Source organism: Pseudonaja textilis, chromosome 4 (assembly GCF_049901715.1).
Source record: "Pseudonaja textilis isolate UNSWEBS1 chromosome 4, rPseTex1.2, whole genome shotgun sequence".
NCBI lineage: Eukaryota > Metazoa > Chordata > Lepidosauria > Squamata > Elapidae > Pseudonaja > Pseudonaja textilis.
Window position 1 is genome coordinate 16,781,537 of NC_141993.1, and position 23,348 is coordinate 16,804,884.

General features: G+C 36.4%; 1 protein-coding gene across 1 annotated transcript in view; it reads right to left on the reverse strand.

The window, feature by feature from the left end:
• The window catches only part of CDH23 (cadherin related 23), a 537,909-nt gene that overhangs the window by 312,860 nt on the left and 201,701 nt on the right, over positions 1-23,348 (reverse strand). The window contains exons 7-9 of the mRNA XM_087932328.1: positions 22,537-22,731; positions 20,019-20,147; positions 6,016-6,094 (exon numbers count right to left, since the gene is read on the reverse strand). Of these exons, the coding sequence (XP_087788454.1) occupies positions 6,016-6,094; positions 20,019-20,147; positions 22,537-22,731 (403 nt within the window). The remainder of the gene's footprint in view (positions 1-6,015; positions 6,095-20,018; positions 20,148-22,536; positions 22,732-23,348) is intronic.

The following is a 23,348-nucleotide window of genomic DNA, read 5'->3' on the forward strand; positions in this document are numbered from 1 at the left end:
AACCTGAAAAAAGAACCAACAACATTAGATTCATGTGCCTATTTCTCCTCAATGCACAGAAAAATGCCAGCTTTAAAGTCCTTGGCATGCACTAATATTATTGAGGGATGTACCTAAAAAAGGTTTTCTCTGAATTATTTTTAGGCAAGTTATTTTAGGCAAAACCTAGTAATCATGGAAAAAGCAGAGAAAACCAGCTGAGAAATTTCATTGGTTCAACCTCTTTAAACTTCACTGTAAATCCCTCAGATATCACAGTTGAGAAAGAGGTTTAGAATTCATATTGACTTTCCTTTAAATGAAATTTCAGTGACATTCTATCTTTCAGACACATCGAAAGTCATCGTCTTCTTTTTTTCTTTTTCTTTTTTTGTAGAAAAGGAGACCTTCAGCCATATCAATCCAAGAAAGGAAAATAAATGTGATCGCCCAGGTGATATCTGTGTAACTGAATCATTTCATGTTGACCTTAATCTTTTCTTGAAAAGGTTATGCTTCATCTTCTGGTTTTATTGTTCTTTCATCAAGAAGAACCTTGTATTTGTAGATGAGTTGGATATATAACAGTTTCTGCAGTTTGTTCTGAAAGGCAACTTTACAAATTTATATTCCTCCCCAAAGGCAGTATTTCCTGGTTAGTTTTTTTCACAATAAATAAATACATTAACTGAATTATACCAGTAACTTTTTATTTTCCTTTGAACATTTCACTGAGCTGCAAGAAAGCTGCAAAAATCACATGCAGCAATTAATTACTAATCAAATTCACTTGCTATTTCCCATATTTGAACAGCTTTCATGCATACTGCACACATTTTCCAAACTAAGCAGAAAACACATTCATGATCTTTGCCATGATGATAAAAGATCTGACAATAGCAAAAGTGAAACTACTTTGATGCCTGAATTACATACTTCATTGACAATTGTAAATCATTATCTTTTAAAACAAGCACGTGTTGCAATTCACTTGTAGATGTTCAGTCATGAAGTCCTTTATCCTTATATTCATCAACATGGCTCCTCTACAGTATCTCTTATTGTAATTTCAAATCTTAAGAGAAATCTGATTAAACATACTTTCAAGACTATCTCTTCCCTTTTCCCTATTCTGCTCTCCAAGTTTATTTTCATTGGTTGTAATGTTTCAAAAGAAAATTTCCCTCTAATATCTTTCCCACAATTGCACATTATCTAAGATTTTGTTAAGTTCTACAGCTTTTGGGTTTGAGTAAAACAGAATCCCAACATAAAGAGGAAACAGCATAACTAAACAATGGCACCATCAGCAAATTCAGCAGAAGAGAATATATGTACTTCAGAGTTAAAATGTTGGTTTCTTGCAAATGTTAATTACTTAGTATAAGTAGCAATATCAGTCTGAGAGGAGGATTAAGGAGGAGGATTACTGGCTGCTTATCTATAGTAGCTTCCTCTGCCAGTCTTGGTGGGATGTGGCTTCCTCCTTGATCAGAGGATGATAGTATTATTTCTTCCATGATTATTTATCTGGAGCTGTTTCCTATTAGGTTGTTATTGTGGGACAGATGTATTCTAGGCTGTTTGTTTTTGGTTGTATCATTGATGTCAATCTAAGAGGGTTTTTTTTTCCTTAGATAATTCTTACAAAAGGAGGTTCATCAGTATGAAAAAGCATCTCTCCTCCACAGGATCTGTAACATGCTATGGCCATCCATAAATCCTTACAAGTAACCTAGGAAAGCTACATGCTATTCTGTACCTTATTCAGATAGTTTTTGGAAACCAAGAGTAATTACTGACTATTAATTTCCACCAGCTTGTTGAAAGCTTTTGATTCAAATTACATTTTAATTACATGGCTGGTACAATGTTAAATTTTAGCAATATTTTCCAGTTAAATATATCAACTTATTTTCAGAGATTAGCTCTCATTATATCTTTATAGATCCTTTTATTGAGAATTGATGCATAAAGAGCTACCCTTACATTTGGATGCACACATATTAGGATCAATTCAAGTTCTTTTCTGCTATTCTCATGTAAATTAATTTCATATTTGACACTGAATTCATCTATGTTGCAAGGAAAATATTTATTTTATCATGATACTTCTGAATTCTTAGTCAAAGATTCTTCTTTGGCTATGAAATTCCATTTTAGAAGAGGAATTTACATTAGAAGCTCAAATGTGAGCTTATTGACAATAATATCACCCTTAGTACAATTTACTTTCTATCTCTGGCCAGCTAAATGAAGATATTTTGCAAAATCTGGCACATATAGTTCAAACATAAAGTTTGCATCTGTCAGGAGATGTCTCCTGAACAAGAAATATGATTCTACAATAGCCTGTTGCTTGAGGAAGATGACACTATTGTTTTTAAGAGGTATGATAGCACCTTTCTTTCTTGATGCAGAGAACCAAAGTACAAAATGAAAGAGATTGGCAACAGATTCAAAATGCTCCATACCAGGCAATCAATAGCTAACTCCACCTCATGTCAAAATCTGATGTTCAAACTAGACATGAAAAAAATATACCACTGAGGAAATCTCCTGCTTCTTACAAGGATGCTGTTCCATGAAAAACTGTGGCTGCAGTATCATTACACACGCACATACACACACAAAGAAAATAAAAGGAAAAATGCTAATCAGCTTAATCAATTGTTGCTTTGATGTAATTTGCATTTCATTTTTTTCTGGTGAAAGATAGAGTGTGATAGATCTCGAGGCAGTGATTAAAGATTGATGTATGCGAGCAAATATGCTTGTGTTTATAAAAAGTGTGCGATCGCCTCTTACTCTGCATGTATGCAAGTCTCAAGGATTATACTGAGGCAATTTTCTACAATAGGACAGTTACATAACAGGTGGCAGAGTAAAATCTGTACTATTAGAAAGATCAAAGAGAGCCCTGATAAACAAAGTTATTACAGTATATCAGATATAGCACCTGCATCTACAGAAAAAGTTTATTAGCCTTAGGTTTTTTGTATTTCAATAAAGCATGGTTTAACTTGGGTTTTTTTAGGCTTTTAGCACTGAAGTTCACTAAATGTTAAATCATCAAACGTACGATTTAATTTAATTTAAAATCTGATTTTGTTTCATAGAGATTTTAACTTTGATTCAAAATGTATTTTTTAATGTGGCTGAACTCACACTGGTGCTTTAATTATAGTAAGAATTGAGTTTTGGGGATGCCAGAAAATTGAGCTGATTTTGAAGTAAATAGCTGAATTAATGATTGATAAACACCAAGTATCAAATTATCCATACTCTGGTTCACACTTTTCATGCAACATCAACCATATTCAGAACTCGTTAACAATGTCTCTTCATCATAATGAGTCAGACAAATATGTTATTATACATGAAATTTCAATAAAAAAGTATGGACATTCAGTGCAATGAATGACACTGCAAAATTCAACTAATTTCAACACTAGGTTGAAAAACACCTGATTTATCTCTGTATCTTGGGAAAAAATATCACTTAATTTTCCATCTATTTTTCAATGAAATGTTGAATGCCAACAGAATTATATGATCTTAGCTACTTTATCAAATGGACACAAATATGTTCACCTTACCTTTTTAGCATTTGTAAAACAGTTTTTTTCAGACACAATTTTGACACTGTTTAAAGAAAGCCTTCAAGTTAGCTTTGTAAAGGAAACACTACAGTGTTATACAAAGCACAGTTTCAATGTTAATACTCCCAGCTCAGTTCCAACTCTGACTATCATAATTTGGATTTAAGATAACAGTGGTATGGAAGGAAGGAAAAGTTTATTTCCAGTCTGTCTAATAATGACCAAGACCATTTCAGAGCACGTAGCTGTAATAGTTGTAGCTACTCATAAATCTTGTAGTGTATCAAGACTTCCTTGTTGACAGTGTTGATGGGAGAATCCCCAATACAAGGAAGCTTTGAGGAACAAGATGAACAGAAAAGCAGCAGGTGTTTGCTAAGGGCTGGCAGCAATGGAAAAGGCAGGAGAAGAATAATAGGTATAATAGCAAAACAAGATAATATCATGACAAAGACAACAGGGAGAAAACAGGCTATTTCCCCACTCAAGAACAGATTGTGGAATAAGGAGGGCCACAACTGGAGGTTCCTTCTGAACTTATAGCTGCCTGGAAGCACTGGTAGAAATTGGAGCCAGCAAGACCAGTTGTGGTCTTTTCAGGAACATGACACACTGATTTGTGCCTATTTTATTCTTTTAAACATTAGGGCAAATGGTGAGAGACAAGAAGGCTCTTTAAGAAGGTCCTTCTATTTCTTGTTCATTTGGGCCCTCCCTTCCCCCTTCTTTGTTCCCTCTCTTCAAAATGCAGTTCAGATGGAAGTGAGTCTTTTCTAGTGTCATGTACAGTACTTCTTAATAAATGTACTTTTACTTAAAAATCAATGAGTTAGCATCGATTGGGATCTATGTAGTTATATAGCCTATTGTATAGAGAAGTTACTGCTGCCCTAGTCATACAGATTAACAGAAAACAACACCAAAGGGGAAAACATTTCAATTTAATAGACAAAATATGGTATGGTATGGTATGGTATGGTATGGTGTGGTGTGCTGTGCTGTGGTGTGCTGTGCTATGCTATGCTATGCTAGCAAAACTTCAGTTCAACTGACTTTTACTTAAGGCAGGGTTCCCCAACCCCAGGCCATGGCCCATTACTGAGTCATAGCCCATTGGGAACCGAGCCCTACAAGCGGTGGGAGAGCGTGCAAAGCTCCATTTGTGCAAGCAGTGGTGCATAGGAAACTACCCCATCTTCCCCCCGCCACCACCGGTCTGCAAAGCTGGAAAGGAGACCACAGACTTAAGGGTCTTCAGATGCAACATACAAAATTTGATCCTCCCTGCAGAGTTTGTTAGATTAAAGTTTTACTGTTGTTTCTGGAAAGGACTGGACATCTCCTCCCCAAATAATCCATTTAATCCAGGTTTGAGTATACATTTCTTTCTGATGCCCATTTTGAGTAGATAAAAATAAAAGAATGGCTCTCTTTATTTACATATTTCTTGTTCCAAAGATCAATAAAAGTGCGTTAGACAATGTAGTATCTAAACAATAAAGGCTATGTGACAAAAGACAAGTTACAGGGACGGGCTTAAGAAAAAGTAGATATTGCTGATATCAGCTGGGAGCTTTTCATTGGGGTTCAGGACCATAGACAGCAATTCTGCAATGAGTTCAAAACATTCCCAGGAATGTTTATATAAGGCAGGAAAATATTTTTGGATGCTTTGTATCCTTAAAACTGGGGTGTTTTAGGCCCAGTTTCTTTTTGGTAGGGTTTTTTTTGGGGGGGGTCTTTTACTGGATAGATTTAGAGTTGAAAAATAACAAATGGATTGAAGGACCATAGTAATATATAGTCTGGAAGAGATTAAAAAAAGCAACCAATATACTATAAACTATTTGTTGTTAGCAACATTAGTGCCCCTGTTCTAAGCTCAAAATGTTTAAAATTAATTAAGATCATTTACAATATAATTAGTAAAATTTATTTACATTGTAAAGAGCAATTAGACTCATGGGAAACTGAGTCAAAATCTATTGTTTTATTAGTAAACTATATGTTAAGAAATCATTTATTTTCAAATTGTAATCTTTGTTACAAGAGACAATTTGGGTTTTTAAAAATTTCATTGTGTAAATATCTGCTTAGAAATTCTTGTTATTATTTATTTATCCATATGTTCCACATCCAGATGGCGATGGAGGAAGAATTAGCAGCCATTGAGAGAACATTGCAGAAGGATATCAAAAGCTCAAATAAAACAATAATTGATTACTTATCGATTTGTATAAATATGGTGGCTTTATTTACAACAAAGGTGTCCAAACTTGGCAACATTAGGACTTGTGTACTTCAACTCCCAGAATTCCCCAGCCAGCATGTCCCTAAGGCTTAAATGAGTCAAGTGTTGGGCACCCCTGTTTTATAGCCTAAAATCTTGTTACCAGGTCAACACCTTTAGTTCAGACTGATTTTTCTGACTCACCTGACACAATTGTATAACCGATACCTCTTGGGCGCCCTTTGTCTTGGTCAATTGCAGTTATCATACGCACAGTGGTACCCTGGGGAGACAAAATAAAAGAAGAGAATTGGCACTGCTGAATTTCCAATTCATACTGTATATTGTTTATAATGCTTGCTAAATAGTTCCATATCTAATCCCCCTATATTTCATTTCTGAATTTTTAAATCTTATTCCCATGCTATTTATAATTTACTATTCAACATCATGAACAGATTACTAATGCTGGAGAGAACAAACAGGCAGCCATTTTTTCTACTGGTTAATTTACTTCTACAACATTTGTAAAGTATATAAGGAACAAAAAATTCATCCTACTTGTATTTCTAAAAGGAAACATTGCTAGCTATCGCCAATAGTTATTGTGTACGATTCAAGCCTTGCTCTCTTATCTATATCATAGAGTCAATCTGGACTACTGGTTAGGGCACCAGGCTAGAAACCAGGACACTGTGAGTTCTAGTCCCACCTTAGACATCAAAGCTGGTTGGGTGACCTTGAGTCAGTCACACTTCCTCAGACCAACCCACTTTACTGAGTTGTTGTGGGGAAAACAGGAGGATGACAGAGTATTATATATGCTCACCTGCCTCGAGTTACCTATAAATTAATAAAAGCAGGATAAAAATCTAATATCTCTCTATAGTTACACATATAAATATAGATCTTATGGCAACATCAGCCTGATTTGACCTATGCACTAGCCCTTCTCCTGCAAACCAACACAGGCAATTGAATGGTTTTATCTTTTAAAGCATTTGTGAATGTGCTCCCTGACCAATCTCCATTTCTTTACCACTTATCAAGTGGCCACTGAACTGGGGCTGGAATTGGGCCACCAGGGTGAGCATGTCTATTGCTGTTCAAGCTTTGCTTTGACCTTATTTGTTTATTTATTAATCAAATTCATGTAGCTGCCCATCCCATGAAAAGCAACTTGGTTCATTTTCTCTTGGGGGCTGAAATGAAGAACCCCCAAACAAACATGATCAGAAGCAAGTACATTTCCCCAATATATAAGCAATTTATTGGTGTTATAGTTTTTAGGACTTCTGGTAAATGCTAACATAATAATGTGCATGTTCTATGAGATAACTATTTATCATTTTTATGCAGCACAGAGATAGAGAGAGATCACAGTCCATCATAAGTTATTAATTGACTTACATATACAAATTATATGCTGCCTGATGTCCAATAACTCTGGCAGCTTACAAGTAGGAAAAAAATAAACAGTAACAAATTTTAAAAAAACATAAAGGGCTCAAAGGCAAACATAAACCCCAAAACTTCATTAGCATGGGAGCTATCCAAATTGGGGGGAAGCTATTATTCCAAAGGACAGATGCTGTAAGAGGGAAGGAATATGTCCTGGGGGCCCCATTAGATGACACTGTTTAATTCATCAGACATGAAGCGTGTCCATCCCGCCTGATCTCATCACACAGACAGAAACAACCAGAAACAGCAAGTCCTTCAATGTAAATCTTCTCAACCAAATAGCAAACACTAGTTGTAACTAAATGTCTTCTCTTTGGAACAACTCTCCTTATATCTTTGCAGAAGAGTTAGGAAATACAGTAGGTTGAGAGGGACTGCAGTAACACCGAGAGGGAGAATTATGATTCCAAGCCACACACTGTCTTTGTATTTAAAACTTCAACTATGTCATGGTTTTTATTGCATATTGCGAATTATGGTGTTCATCCATCTGACCAGGATCAGAATGAAATACCCTAGAGGCATTAACAATAAAACACCATTCTAAGTATTGTATTTACTGGCAGAGTCATGTAACCGTTTCTCAACCAAGACTTACAGTTGATCCTTGCATCTAATTCACGACCTTGTAAAACTTAACTCACATCTCTTTAAAAGTGGGATTTGTCTTACCTGGAATTAAAACAGGTCTGAGAATATAACAAAGAGGTCCATAACACTGAATTGAATGAGAAAGGCTCTATTTCATCTTCACTATTTAGACACAGATTTCAGAAGATAATTAAGACTGCAGAAAAAACAATTACTACCAACCTGCCTTCAGTCGAGGACCTGTATACTGCCAAGTCAAAAAGAGGGCTGTGAAAATATTTACAGACCCCTCACAACCTGGACATAATCTGTTTCAACTGCTTCCCTCAAAACGACGCTATAGAGCACTGCATACCAGAACAAGGACAGTTTTTTTCCTGAATGCCATCACTCTGCTAAACAAATAATTCCCTCAACACTGTCCAACTATTTACTAAGTCTTTACTATTACTGTTAATCTCGTCACTCTTTATCACCCATCCCCCCCCCACTTGTGACTATATGACTGTAACTTTGTTGCTTGTATCCTTACGATTTATATTGACTGTTTCTTAGTATGATTTGATTGCTTATTGCACCCTATGACTATCATTAAGTTTTGTACCTTATGATTCTTGACTCTTGACGAATGTATCTTTTCTTTTATGTACACTGAGAGCATTTGCACCAAGACAAATTCCTTGTGTGTCCAATCACACTTGGCCAATAAAAGAATTCTAATTCTAATTAATAAATAAAGAGTGCATTGAGTTTTTGCCCCCTAACAATTCTATAAAGTAAGTTAGGCTGAGAAACACTTACAGGTTCAAAATTATTCAGCAAGTTCTATAGTTAAGAGTGGACTTAAAATTGTGGCTTTCTGTGCTTTTGTCTAATGTTTTAGCCCACGGGTGTGAAACTTGCTGTATCACATTACCGTCACAAGATGTTTTGTGACATTTTTCCCATTTGTGGAGCTGGGAGGCACATAGCCTCCACGTAATGTATCCAGCCCATGGGCTGCCAATTTGACACTCCTGTTTAAGCCATCATACCATTTATTTGGAAATATTTGTCTGAAGATTCCCCAACACTCACACCATCATTACTTAACTATAACATTTCCCCATCCTATAGTTTTAACATCTTTCTTCACCTTGCAGCAAGATGGGTGGCAAACAAATTTAATAAATAAAATAAATATTTCACCATAAACTATTAATTTTCTCCTGAGGTCATGATTATTCAACAAATACCTTCATTTATGCACACAATAGCAATTAATTTAGGGCGAACGCATTTGTGGTCTGAAGCGGTTCTACTTTCTTTTGTTTATTGAGAAAATAGCCATTCCTCCACAACATGGTCCTTCCAATGGTTCCAAGAAGGCTACATACCCAAACAGGTCTGAATACAAGAGTGAAAAAATTATATTATGAACCACACAATATAGCAACCTCATAAAGTTTAGAGATGTAGGAGAAGTGGCAGAACCTGGGGTGGAGTTAAAAGAGGAACCGCTTAGAACTCCCTACATAGCCACAAGCGGATTAAGTCCAACTCTTGAATTCCATTGATCTTTATCTAATTCCAAGCAGATATTGTTAGTTTGAGAAGATTCCTGTGCATAAGCTGTTTTAGTAATAAATAAGTTGAATTGGGCTTTTACATGTGGACTTGGTCTTTTGAGCCTGACAGGAAATCTGCCATCAAATTTCTAAATTAATATTCTGGTGAGTCTTAAGACATTAAAAGCCAATATGGTTTGACAGCACACTTGCCATTTGCCAAAGAAATCCAGAAAGGCAAACCTCACAAACTTATTGAAAAATGGAAGGTAGCTGATGAGAAGGATGGGATAAATTTTGAATTAGAAGTAATAAACTGTTAAGAGACAGTTTCATCCTAATAAGACTTTTTGTGAGCTTCTTGTTCCCTAATAAACAATTTAATATTGTTGGTACAAATGGTACAATCTTTGAATGAACGCAAAATAAGAAAGAAAAGGACGTTTTACTTTGAATGGTCATCTAATCCAAATGCATCCAAATGTGAACTTTTCTATTTATTATATAACATTCCTTAAAGATTAAATTCGTTCTCTGTTTGCTTAATGGCCACCATATTCACTTAATGACATCCCCACCTCAAAAAGGGTCATAAAATCAGACACAATCACATAGTGATCTGCTTTATGACCATCACAACTTAATACTGACATTGACGGTTCAGTTATGGTCATAAGTGAAGGACTACCAGTGTTCAACACCCGTGCTCACAATACTTCTGAAGTGGCTGGAACAATTTAAAGCACCACAAATGTTAACTGGTTTGCATACTACTGCAGATGCAGTCACTTGAACAAGAATGCTGAATTCTTCCCTCACAGGGCAGGGTTGGGGAAATTAAAAAAAACCTCTTCTCTGCCCAACTCTTCTGCTACAATAATACTCCTGCTAAGAGGCAGGAGGGGGTAAAAGAGAGAAGAAAATTTGTTTCAATGTTTTTACAGAAAGAAAAGGGATGTGCAAAGATCTTTTTTAATAAAATCTTGAGCTTCTAATAAAGCAATCTCACAGAGTACCAAATGAGGAGGAATTAACTTAGAGATAGTAAGCCTTTGGGGCAAGGACAGTGTAAATCAACTAATTCTTCTGACTGAGTGTGTGTGTGTGCGTATACATTGTACGTGTGTGTGTGTAGTGCACTCATAGATAGATATACTACATATCCACAAGGGCAGTTTACGTGTGTTTGTGTGTGTATACATTGTATGTGTATGTAAAGTGCGTTTGTATGTGTGTTGTGTGTAAAGTGTGTGTATGTAAAGTGTGTGCATGTGTGTGTATGTAAAGTGCGCTTGTATGTGTGTGTGTATACACACATACACAAACAAATGCACTTTACATACACATACACACGTAACACATATCCACAAGTGCACACTATTTGTGATGATAGTAATGCTGTGTGTGAAAGAATAAAAATACATCCTTTATCCACCACAATTACCTCGATCACAATCCCAGAAAGAGATCATATACAAAGCTGACTCCAATGCTTGCCGTTCAAATTTGCAACTATTTTATTAAATAATAATAAATCAATTGGACCGGTTGTAAATTCTGGCTTGGAACAAAGAACTAAGTTCTGTCAAAAAATATCATAGACTGAAAGAAATCAGCACAATCAAATTCAGTCTAGACACAAAGTTCTCCAGGAATTCATATCTACCTGTAACTAACAGAAGGTAGGAACATGTTGCAATCTCAGGATTTACAAAATAACAGCTAGGAACATTTTAATAAGCTACAAACTAAATATGTATCTTTTGGTAAAAAAGAGGCAAAATGAGCTCTATAGGCTTAGAGGTACAGTACGAAGCAATATGTGTCAGGCTACAAAACTTTTCCCATTCACTCAACTAGAATTTATTGAGATGAGACAATTCATGACAATTCATTCGAAGCAGCGTCTGAGGTCTCTCAGGCATACAGGGAGAGATAAGGGAGTTTAGAACCCCTCCCCTTATCTCGATGTGTATTTAGTGAAACCAAAGCCAGTATGTTAATTCCTCCCCACCCCTTTTGTAAGGAACGATCTTTTTCACAGTTTCCCAGGGCATACCTAATTCCCCCCGCCATCGCCTTTTTAGAACGAACTTTTCCAGAGATTCCCAGGACACATCTCACTGTGGAATTTTTATGATCTTCTCATCTCCTGGCTGTGCCCCTCAGAGGTGATAGGTTCCGGCCATCTGGTTTTTCTCCCTACATTGTATCATGTGTGGGTTATACAAATTCGATATAAGATTAAATATATTCAGGGTTACATCAAGAAAGGATTTATCAGCCTCCCCCACTTTTTCTTCTTCCACTGAGGAAATGACAGAGACGCGGATCTGACAATATGTATACGTTTATAATGCAAGAACGAGCATTTTAAAAAAAGAATTTGACGAATGGTTTTAAAGACTCCAATATGAAATCACATTTCCAATCCTTTACAACTCACCCATCCCTAGAATGCTATTTGTAGAGTATACAACGAAGTAACTTTGAGCTTTTAACTGGAAGCTCAAACCTGATTTAGGAGAGAAGCACCATAGCAGAAAATAAAAACGGCATATACCAGTCCCGGCAATAGGCAATTATATTTTCTTTTATTAATTTCTTGAAAATGCTCACCTCCCTACATATTCTTTTTTTTTTTTTTTTTTGGTAAGCACTAAATTGGATGGAAGTTATGTGGTCATACACGAGCACTATTTTCTTCAATTACAGTAGCTGCGTAGAGTTTACATTATATGTTCAGTGTTTTAAAAAAGAAAGAGAAAGTAATAGCTTGACGTTTATCCTCTCGCTCTGTAACTCAATATCAAAACCTTCATTATGGCCTATGGGCCAGAAAGCACTACAATAAAATGCGTAGAACTATAATTATTAAAAAAAATAAATAGCAAAATTACATAAAATACACTGGTATAGCAACTGTAGTAGAAATAGCAGTGGTAATTCTAAAGTTGTGCTAAATTTCAGCTGTGGGCAGGATGCAAGACAACAAATGATAGCATTAAATCTGGCAACCTGGAAAGATATGTGAGGATCCTGATTAGATAGAAGCAGTGTCAGATAGACATAGTTCTCTCTATCAGAATAGTTCTTTAAAATGGGATAAATATATATCTTCCTTCATTCCCTACAGAGAGAGCGAGCAATTAAGGAACATATAGCTTAGGGACTCCACAGAGCCATCTCAGCCTGGTTAGGAGTCCTGCTGAAAAGGAATATTTTATATGACAATCATCTGTCTGAAATTGCGTGGGGTTGCTTGACAGAGCAGAGGGTTGAGCTAGAAGACCTCTAAGGTTCCTTCCTATGCTGTTATTCTGTTACTTTGTCTTCATAGAAATGCAGAGGCAGAACATCTAACCTAGTAACATAAATACCCAACAATTTTACAATTAGAATTTGAAGAGACATAAGATGATGGCCTATGACCATCTGAGAATAATCCATAAACTGCAGAGTTGGATACTAGACTTAAGCTGGTTGACATCTGGAATTTTGAAGCTCTAATGGACAGAGACTTTTCAGAGGACCGGAGTTTGCTATTAGCTTTTGTTAGCCAGGTTGATTTAAAACAGCCTCTGAGAATCAGTGGAGCCAGATCTAGAGGAGAAAAAAATCAATTTCAACCAGAAATTAAGGACATAAAACCAAGCTCTGACACTCACAGAAGCCAAACCTGCCTCTAACTGTAAAATAGCATTTTTGATGCATCTTGGAACTACAAGTATTGCTCTTACAAATTTGTAGTGGACAGATTCCATGGTAATACAACTTCATAAAAATGCAGACTGGAACAATATAAAGAAATGGAGAGATTACTTTAGCAAGGGTTCAAGCTATTTTCTAAAGTGCCTGTAGGCCAGACAAGGAATAAATGGATGGAAACTGAACAAGGAGAGATTTAACCTGGAAATAAGGAGAAACTTTCTGACAGTGAGAACAATCAACCCATGGAACAGAAGTTGCCCTCGGAAGTTGTGGGACCGCCATCACTTGAGACCTTCAAGAAGAGATTGGACTGCCATTTGTCAGAAATGGTGTAGGGTCTCCCGCCTGGGCGGAGGGCTGGACTAGATGACCTACAAGGTCCCTTCCAACTCTGATTATCTGTTATCTATTAAGTAGGGGATTCTGACTTTAGCAGACAAGTGTTTTGTCACTCTGGAAGAACATTTGCTCCAAATGAGTCTTTCTGTTGTAGCCCCTGGAGAGGACTGTGAACTACAGCTACTTAAGTGAATCACTGTAGATAAGGGAGTCACCCAATCATTGAGGAAATCTGGCTTCCTATCCCACCCACCCCCATTTTGCTTGTCAGAATCCGACTGGGAAGGTTTGCAAATAACTAGCATGTGACCTGGGGATGCTGGGTAATTGCCTGCCAGTTATCAAATGCCAAAATTTTGATTACCTGACTGCAGGGATGATCGCAAGTGTGAGGTATGGTCGCACATCACTTTTTCAATGTTGTAAGTTTGAACGGTTGCTAAACTAGTGGTTTTATGTCTAGGATTACCTGTAGACTCTTTGCAACCAAAATAATTGAAATTAGGTAAGGATTTGTTAGGCCACATAAAATATGCTGCTGTGTACAATATCTGGATTTTTGATCTGTCTTTTCGTCCCTCCCTCCCTCTCTTAGGTTCACTTGAAATTACAGCCTATTATCACAGTGAGAAGAGCAGAAAGAAGGGGAATAAAAGGGTGGATTGGAAATCTGCTATGATAGATATTCAAGGCAAGAAATCCTATTTTTCACTCCTTAATTCTAGTCAAAAGGCTGATAGGAATCTCTTTGTAGTAATTTTCTGCAGTTTATCCATTTCTTTCCTTTCTGCCAACTCATCAGTGATGGGCTGGATGTCAGGCAGTTGTCAGGGAAAATTAAGATTTGATGCAATAATAATGCACATGGCTTTATATTAATTTTCTCCTGCTTTAATACAAAGGCACCAAAACTCAGATATACTGTGGAGATAAACATAAGCAGAGAAATAGATGTAAGCCAAGCAGAATTTCCAGACACCTTTCTTAATATTTAAATACCTTAAGTCAACCTGGGAAGTAGCATTTACATGAGAATGACAGATAATCACATTAGAAATAGTACCCAATCCCTCAATATCCCATTTATGCCAACATGTTGTAAGACGTCTCATCCATGACTCTGCCTTTAAAAGAATAAATAAAAATAAATCACAGACAGTTCATCTACTGCAAACGCAGAAGATCAGAACTGCAATCTGCGACTTCTTAAGTGAGCTTAAAAAATGTTCATTGACAAATCATGGTATTGGATGCTATAAGATGAAAAATAGGCAAGATAAAAACTTCCGGCTAATTATTTCATAGATAAGTTAAAAATGATGGATGAGGAAAAAGGTTAGTTCTATTTGAGATGCAATAAAACAACTGCAGTTTACAATTTAAGGGAAAATAATTCATTAGAATATTTCTGGGCGTCTTTGTTCTCAGAAATATTGAGTCAATTAGATAGCAAATTATCTTAAAAATTATGAAGCCTCTTACAACATACTGAAAGACAGGGAAGTAACTGTTAGGTGGGAAAGACCAGGTTCACATGCAAAGGCCCAATTAAACTGATTTATTGATACACAATATATGCACATGAATTTTCTCAACTAATGATTGGCACCTGCTTAGAGATAGATAAGGGTCCATAGGATTCAAGGGGGGTTGAACTTAGTCTGCTTGTGGCTATATAGGGGTTTTAGGCTGATTCCTCTTTTAATTCCACCCCCAGATTCTGCCACTCCTACATCATCTTAATGAGTATAATAATTCAGGTGGCAAAAGAATCAAATTTCTAATTGGATAAGCATTTTTCATTCCTGCATGTTCTCTACTAGCTTATTAAATAACTCCCTCAAAAAGAAAAATATATGCCACTATTCATTCTCATTATCACATTGTTTGAGTGAATGTCTGACTGACCGACTGACTGAATAGGCACTACCTAATTTGCAAATAACCGAGTAGTTCACAATATACAAAAAAAAAATTAACATTATAAAACGAATAAATACACTTAAAATCTGGTCACTGAATAGAAAAACATCTACCAAGCACATCCCACAAGGGCAGGGGTGTCAAACTCACATCGCCATGGCAGTGTCACATGATGTAGCGGGACTCCTCCCCTTCGTTAGACTAGGCATGGGCGTGGCCAGTGTGTGACGCACCCAGCCCATGGGCTGGGAGTTTGACAATCTTCCACAGGGGGATTCATTCAACCTAACCCAAAATGTAGGAGAACCAGAGGTGGTATTCAGCACGTTCTGACCAGTTCTGGAGAAACAGTAGTGGAAAATTTTGAGTAGTTTGGAGAACTGGCAAATACCACCTCTGAGTGGCCCCGCCCCATCTATTCTCTGCCTCCTGAGTCCCAGAGGATTGGTTGGGTTTTCTTTTGTTGCCCTGCACAGGAAAACGGAGCTGGAAAGCAGGTTAGTGGGGTGGGGAGAGATTGGGGATTTTGTAGTATCCTTCCCCTGCCACGTCCACCAAGCCACGTCCACAGAACCAGTAGTAAAAACAATTGAATTCCACCGCTGAGGAGAACAGTTTGGTCTTTAAGGCCTTCCAGAACATCATTAGGGTAGGAACCCCACAGATTTTGGGGGGAACCTTATTCCAGAGGACAGGCATTGTGACAGAGAAAATATGTTTCTTGGGTTTGGAAAAGTGGCACTATTTATTTGAGTGGACTCAAACAAGCCAGCTCTGTTGAATATATACAACGGTTTTTATTAAAACGGGTAATGTAAACCTGTTTAATCACAGAACATGATATGGAAATCAGTCTGTGTAGTAGAAGCTGCATACATTAAATAGAAATAAGGTATTCCATATTCTGGGTAAGAATTTTACTTCACATAGATGTTCTCTTAATTGCCCTTCAATTCAAGTTGGAAGAAAGAAATAAAGTTAAGGCATTCTGTAACAACCTGGAGCATGTTTAGGTAACGAGTAAAACATTCATAGGAAATGCCACATTTCAAACTAGATACAAATTTCCCAAGACCTTTCTTTTCTTGAATGCTAAGGCTGATACCATTTACTATCATTTATTATCCATGTTTTGAAAAGTATCTATAGAAAAGCAGCATTTAGAGAGACTGCTATATTTATTTTGAAAGATATTCCTTTTAATGACCACAAAAGTGCTTTAGGAAGGTAATATGTAGGGTCTGTAATTGTAGATGATGTGGGCATGTGTGTGTCCATTTCTGTAATAATTGTTCATTTCTTTTTTTCCCATTGCTATTATCCAGCTGTGTTTCCTTCCTCCTTGATCGCTTATACTGTCTTGCATGAAGAAAACATTTAATATAGACTCTGAAATGATATTCATTGTGGTTTCTGCAGCAATGTCTTTCTCCTTCAATTACTTATAGGCCTTTTAAGCTGCATTATCAGGTACATCATTGGTTAGTTATATAATACATCTTTTATTAACCTGATTGGAAAATCCTTCTGTTAGAGAAATCCTAAAGCTCTTACACTGGCAGTATCAACAATTTTGCATTTTATTCATATTCATTCTGCATGCGATTGGCAGATACCTGCTTACAAAACTTGTTTTTAACTATTGAGAAATGAATATAGTACTACCAAGCTAAAGCTGAAACCACTCAGTTATTCTCTCTCTCTTTTGCTCTCTGCAACAGGTAGATCCAGGGAATTCTTGAGAACCAATTTGGTGTTCTAGTTAAGATGCTGAACCAGGAGTGGGAATACCTAGATTTCTACTCCTCTTTAAGGACACAAGCTTGTTTTTTTTAAATAAAGTTTTATTTGGGTTTTCACGCACTAAATACAAGTAAAACATCTTTTTTGAAAATAGCATGGTCCCGGGTTGAACTTCTTTACACAGACACAAACTCAATTTCATGATCCTTTTTCTATTCTATTCCATATCTTATACTATTTTACATTTTCTATATAGTTTTTCCCCTCTTTTAATTTTCTCAATTTTATTTTGATTATGTCATCTCAATTCAAATCATTATATGTATACTTTTGTCTGTTCTGTTTCAATTTCATATTATCTTTTCTCATTAAACAAATTTTATCCTGTAGTTACTAATTGGAGTATGACACCTTTATATCTTTTAATTACATCCATTCAACTCTTATTTAAACTTCCATATATACCTTAAGTTTATGACCTTCAATATAATACATAATACATAACTTCCAATCGAATTCTGCTTGGTGCATTCTTATAAAACACATTATATTCTTTTTTTAAAAAAAAGATAGATTGTAAATATATGTAATTATAAACCCTCATTCCATTCCAGTTCAGTTCTATCATTAATAATCATTAAAATCTTAACATCTTTAACACTTCTTTTCAATTAAATATCATACTTCCTTAAAAACACATATAATCTCCATAATTAATTTTCCCTTATTTCTCTTCACATATGTTTTATAAATCATTAAATATACCTTTTGTTACATTTATTTATTGACAAGCATTCCACTGAATTACGATAGCTATTTTATCAGACATTTTAATCATACGTTGTTTCATATTTTCTAAAATTATTTCTGCTTCTAATATAACCATACTATCTTATGTACCTTTGCAGAATCCCTTTTTCCATTAAGTTTTCACCCTTTATCTATAAATAGACCCTGTTTCTCTATATTTTGCTTCTGTTCTCCCTCCCCTTTTTACCCCCTCATCTCTCTAGTTCTAATCCTCTCTTCTGCATTTCCCTCTTCTATTGCTTTCTGATTTTATACTTATTTTTCACTCTGTTTTTTTTTTTGGGGGAGTTGTTTTTCCCAATCTTAAACTTTCCATTCTCTTTCTTCCCTTTCCTTTCTTTCTCCCATCCAAGATTACTTGTTCATTAAAGATGGCTTCTTCTTTGTCTCAATCTTCTTGTTCTGCGAGCATTTCTTGTTGTTTCTCGTAATTCCAAATCTCCATTTCTAAAAACTGAAATACGAAGCCAAAAGAACCTCTCCCTTCTTGTGCATCTTCTTTGTACTTTTTAAGTTCCATTTTCAGTTCTTCTAAAAGTGGAGCCATTTTAAAAAGTTTTAAACAACTACCCGATTGATTTTAGTCATTCAAAACAATAACCAAGAATCCAGAAATCATCAAGTAATCCAGATAGTCCCACGTTATATCTTCTTATTTCTTTTTTGACTTTTTCTTCCTGGGGTTTTTGTATCTTTTGGAAGTCTTGTTGAGATTTTGCTGTAAGTTCTTTTTTTAATTCCAGGCAGTCTCCTCCCTTCCAGATCCTGCCCTTTTATTCATCCTCTCCTTTCCTGTTTTCAAAAGCTTTTAATTATGCAAAAATCTTTATTATCCCTTTGACTTTTTATTTTCAGCATTAAATGCCTATTGATGTCAAAGTGGATTTTTTTCCAATTTCTTGCTTAAGTCTCTTAGCTGTCAGTATAGGAAAAGGAGAAAACCAAATCTTTTCCCTTTTCTCCTCCTTCGCAGCTTAAAAATCTTATCAGGGAACAATGTTATTGTTTTTTAACAGTTTCAATTCCACACTACCTTATTTGTTGCTTTTGGTCAACCAAAACTTTCTCTTCATATCATCCTCCTGCACATTATTTTCTGGTTGAGTTCTTCTTTGTGGTGGCCATTTCTGACCACCCCTGCAACCGCCTTAGGGAAAGGGAGTAATGGCCAGCTGTGGAGGAGAGATGCAGCTCTCCTCAACCCTGCTGGCAGTCTCCCCCCTCTTCATCACCTCCTGGCTCGGGGTGCTCCAGCAGCGAGCACGGATCGAAGCCTCACAAAGACAAGGTTTCGGTCTGTCGCTGAAGAAGCTCAAACCGGAAGAGGACACAAGCTTGTTGAGTGACCTTGGTCCAGTCACTCTCTCTCAACCCTAAACAGCAATGGACTCTGTGATAAGTTAGTTGATGGAAAATGTCACATCACATTATTTTTCAGTTCATCACATTTTTCAGTTTATTGATTAGCCCTTGGGCCATATCAAAGTACAGAGTTCCAGGCACAAATTATTAGTAAAACCTGATAAAAATGAATCACATGAATCACATTACAGAATCACAGTTTTGCTCTAAGAGCACAGTGGAAAAGGAAGTAAGTCCTGCAACCATGAAGGACAAGGGTTAAGAAAAACAGCAACAATTCAGAGAAATCAAGTCTTATCTTGATAAACTATGAGACTGATTATGAACCCATTGTATCTTTAGGTAGGGATGCTGAAACTAAGTTCAATTTTCAACCCCAATATTGTATTTTTGCTATTGTATGCCATTATAATAGATAGATAGATAGATAGATAGATAGATAGATAGATAGATAGATAGATAGATAGATAGATAGATAGTTTATAGATATATGGACACCTACCACCAGAAAGAAAAGTAATTCATGATTGTTCAAATGGAAAAAAAAGAGGGGGGGTTTACATATAGTTACATGCATATCCCTCTCAAAAATACCTTTTTGGGGTGAAGCTCATCAGTAGCCATAACAATACTCTTCTTAATATAGCACATCTGTTTCAAGAGAGATTATGTGATAGAGGTTTCCAATAGTATCGATATGTTTATCAGAGCCCTTACCGGAGGAGAGTTCTCATAGATGTTCGTACTGTAGGGGAGATTGATAAAAATTGGATCCATATCTTGTACATCTGTAATGGTGATTGCAAGATTGGCCAGAGCAGAGAGGGGCTTGGTTTTATCCTGATCCTTGAAAATGTATAAAGAGAAAATATTGACATAATGTTAAGTAAAATTCAATAGACAGTAAAAGGCTAATTTTATCTACAGATAAGGTAGGTCTTCTGTGACCCAAAGCTTCCTTTCTCAGAATTATGTTTTGACATTGGATGTTAAAAACTGATAGCATATTTCTCCTCTATTTTATACTGGAAAGAAGTGGAAATTGTAGTGTAAAACCTAAAATGCATAGTTAGCAATATAGAAAACCCTGTCAACTTTCAGCAAACTCCTCTCAAAAACACGATGCAAAACCCAGCCATTCTGGAACATTAGGTCTGATAAGTGCTTGTCATCCAAGAATTGCTCTCTCTTGGTTGACAGAATCGGCTATTCTATTATTGCCACAGTGTTCTAGAACTGAACATAAGAAATTATATTTTGCTAGGAGAGTTGGTGGGTCTTCTTTCACCGACAAAAGCTCTGCCAAATTTCAGACATAAACTATTTTCAGTTATGCTATTATCAAGGTTTGGATCTCATTGGACAATGTTTAACAACTGCAAACAATAGTCAACTATCTCAGCAACCTTCACCACTAATGTAGCTGCATCTCTTTTTATTTCTTTAAGAATCAGCATCATTTTCAAAACCTGTCAAATGCTATCAAGGGCAGGATGAGAACACTTTTTCCCCCCAATTATAAGCCACAGAAAGAGAAATTAATTTATTTTGCTAACTGAATGATACTTTCTAAACTACTTGTAATATTTTATATCATTAATGCAGATTACAGAAAGCCTTAATGTGAATGGCTGGTGGCCATATAATCTGATTTTAACTTTACTTTGAGATATATGTGTGTTGACTGTGATTATTTAGAGGAAACAAAAATGTGGGCTGCCCATGTTCCTAAGAGTTTTATGTGCTCCAAGGTTGTCCCTAAACTTTAAATAATTTTCTTCTAAGTCAATTAAAGCCCTGATTTTTTTTTATTTTTATTTTTTAAAAAAGCATGCTTCGTTCAGCATTTTTCAATCTTGGCAACTTTAAGGTATATGGACCAATTCCCAGAATTCCACAGCCAGCTTGCTGGGGAATCAGCAATTCATACATAAAGCTAAATTAAAGAATACTAATTACAGGTGATCCTTAACTTACGGCTGATTCCTTAGTGAATGTTCAAAGTTATGTCAGATACCTCCAGAACGAAGACTCGGTTTCAACATTCTGATGGCTGCCCCCACCTTTGTGGGCATGCAATCGCATTTTGTGCATTTGGCAACTGCCCACACTTACAACTATTTGCAGCATCCTTCAGTCATGTGACAATTTATACCATCTTTTGTTGAAACTGGTATTTACACTGTTTCTGGCAAAAAAAAAACCCAAAAAACACACGCACAGGGTACAATACGTTGTACAATTGCTGGTTCATTTAATGTCTGTGGTGTTCACTTCCGCATTGATGCAAAACAGATTGTAAAATCGGGCATGGACTCACTTAACAACCACCATATCTTATGACTGCAATTCCAGGAACTGAACTGCTGAAGGAGAAGATGGGACGAAAATTCAATATTTTGGAAAAGTGTGGTCTAGGTGGCTGACCAGACTTCTGGAAAGGAGTATTCATCTTCTTTTAACGGCCCCATAATCCCTCGCGGGATGGAGTTCTGGGCAACTGAATGCTTTAATGGCAGAGTGCTTTAATGGCTGGATGCCCTTCCTGTTGCCAATGCAGAGTTTTGTTCAGCAGATATATATTCAGCAGATATATTCTTAGCAAAATAGCATAATTGTCCTCAGAAGTGGAATTAGAACTGGGCATCTGCTTTGGATTGCTAGTCATTTAGGAAAATAGGTGGAGATCCACAGCTTTCAGCAAACACACACACACACACACACAAAAAGTATTGGGTATTCATTCTTGCGCTTCCTATATAACCAGCCCTCAACTTATGACCATAATTGAGCCCAAAATGTCTGTTGCTAAGTGAAACATTTGTTAAGTGAGTTTTGCCCACTTCTACCACCTTTCTTGCCACATTTGTTAAGTGAGTCACCGCAGTTGTTAAGTTAGAAATGTGGTTGTTAAGTGAATCTGGCTTCCCCATTGACATTGCTTAGCAAAAGGTCACCAAAGGTGACCACGTGACTCCAGGATCCTGCAACTATCATAAATGTGAGTCAATGACCAAGCATCTGAACTCATTGTGCTCAGAGAGAGAAATATCTGCTTCAAACTCACAGCCTCCTGATTGTGGGACGAGAGCTCCCCTTCTAGGCCACCACACCACATTTATAAGTCGAGGACCACCTGTATAATATTCATCTAAAATGTCTGCATGAAATTTATTCATCTGCAGCCCCTTCAATTGTTCAAGAGACAATGAAAAGGGAGCTGACCCATACTCACTGTGGCATTCACTTGCAGCTGATAAGCCTGGGTGACTTCGTAATTCAGTGGACGAATAACGGATACAATGCCACGGCCACTGTCAATGGTAAAGAAGTTGGACGGTGGCTGAAAAGAGTAAAGCACGCTCCCTCCTGCTCCTTGGTCTGGATCCGTGGCATTCACAATGAAAATTGGAGTTCCCACTGGTGTGTTCTAAAAATTAACCAAAAATACATGCAGTAATTAAACTCTTTTCCTAGAACCGCCTGGTTTCTACTTTTTAAAAAATAAAATCAATGATTGCCATACCATGATCAAAAGGGTAAAAATGAATTTACTGGACATCCAGTGAACCCTAGCAGATTTAATCATTAGCAACAATTATCACAAAGGTCCAGAATTAAAGACATACAAGTATGATCTGGTCTTGTGAAAGACAAAAAACAAAAATGACATCATTACGACCTGTCATGTATTGTGGGTTTGCAACCCCAGCCCCGTCCATTAAAATGATAATTCTATTTAAAGTATTAGCTTGTTTTAACAATTCCACTGATACGATTTTGACTTGTATGTGGAAAATTCTTTATTTTTTTTTATTTTTTTTTTGAATAGCAAGCAAATAATATGAACACAAGCATGCATGGCAACTAACTGTTACTTTGGTACTTTTCAAATAAAACAATTCATGTCATTCAGAACTCAAAATAGATTCCGTGGATAAAGGCTGAGTTTAAGACTGCTATAGTATCAATATTGATTAAGGGGGTAGGGAACGGAGGATTATATCGGGCAGAAAAGATGGAAGTGGATTTGTTGTAGTCTGTCAT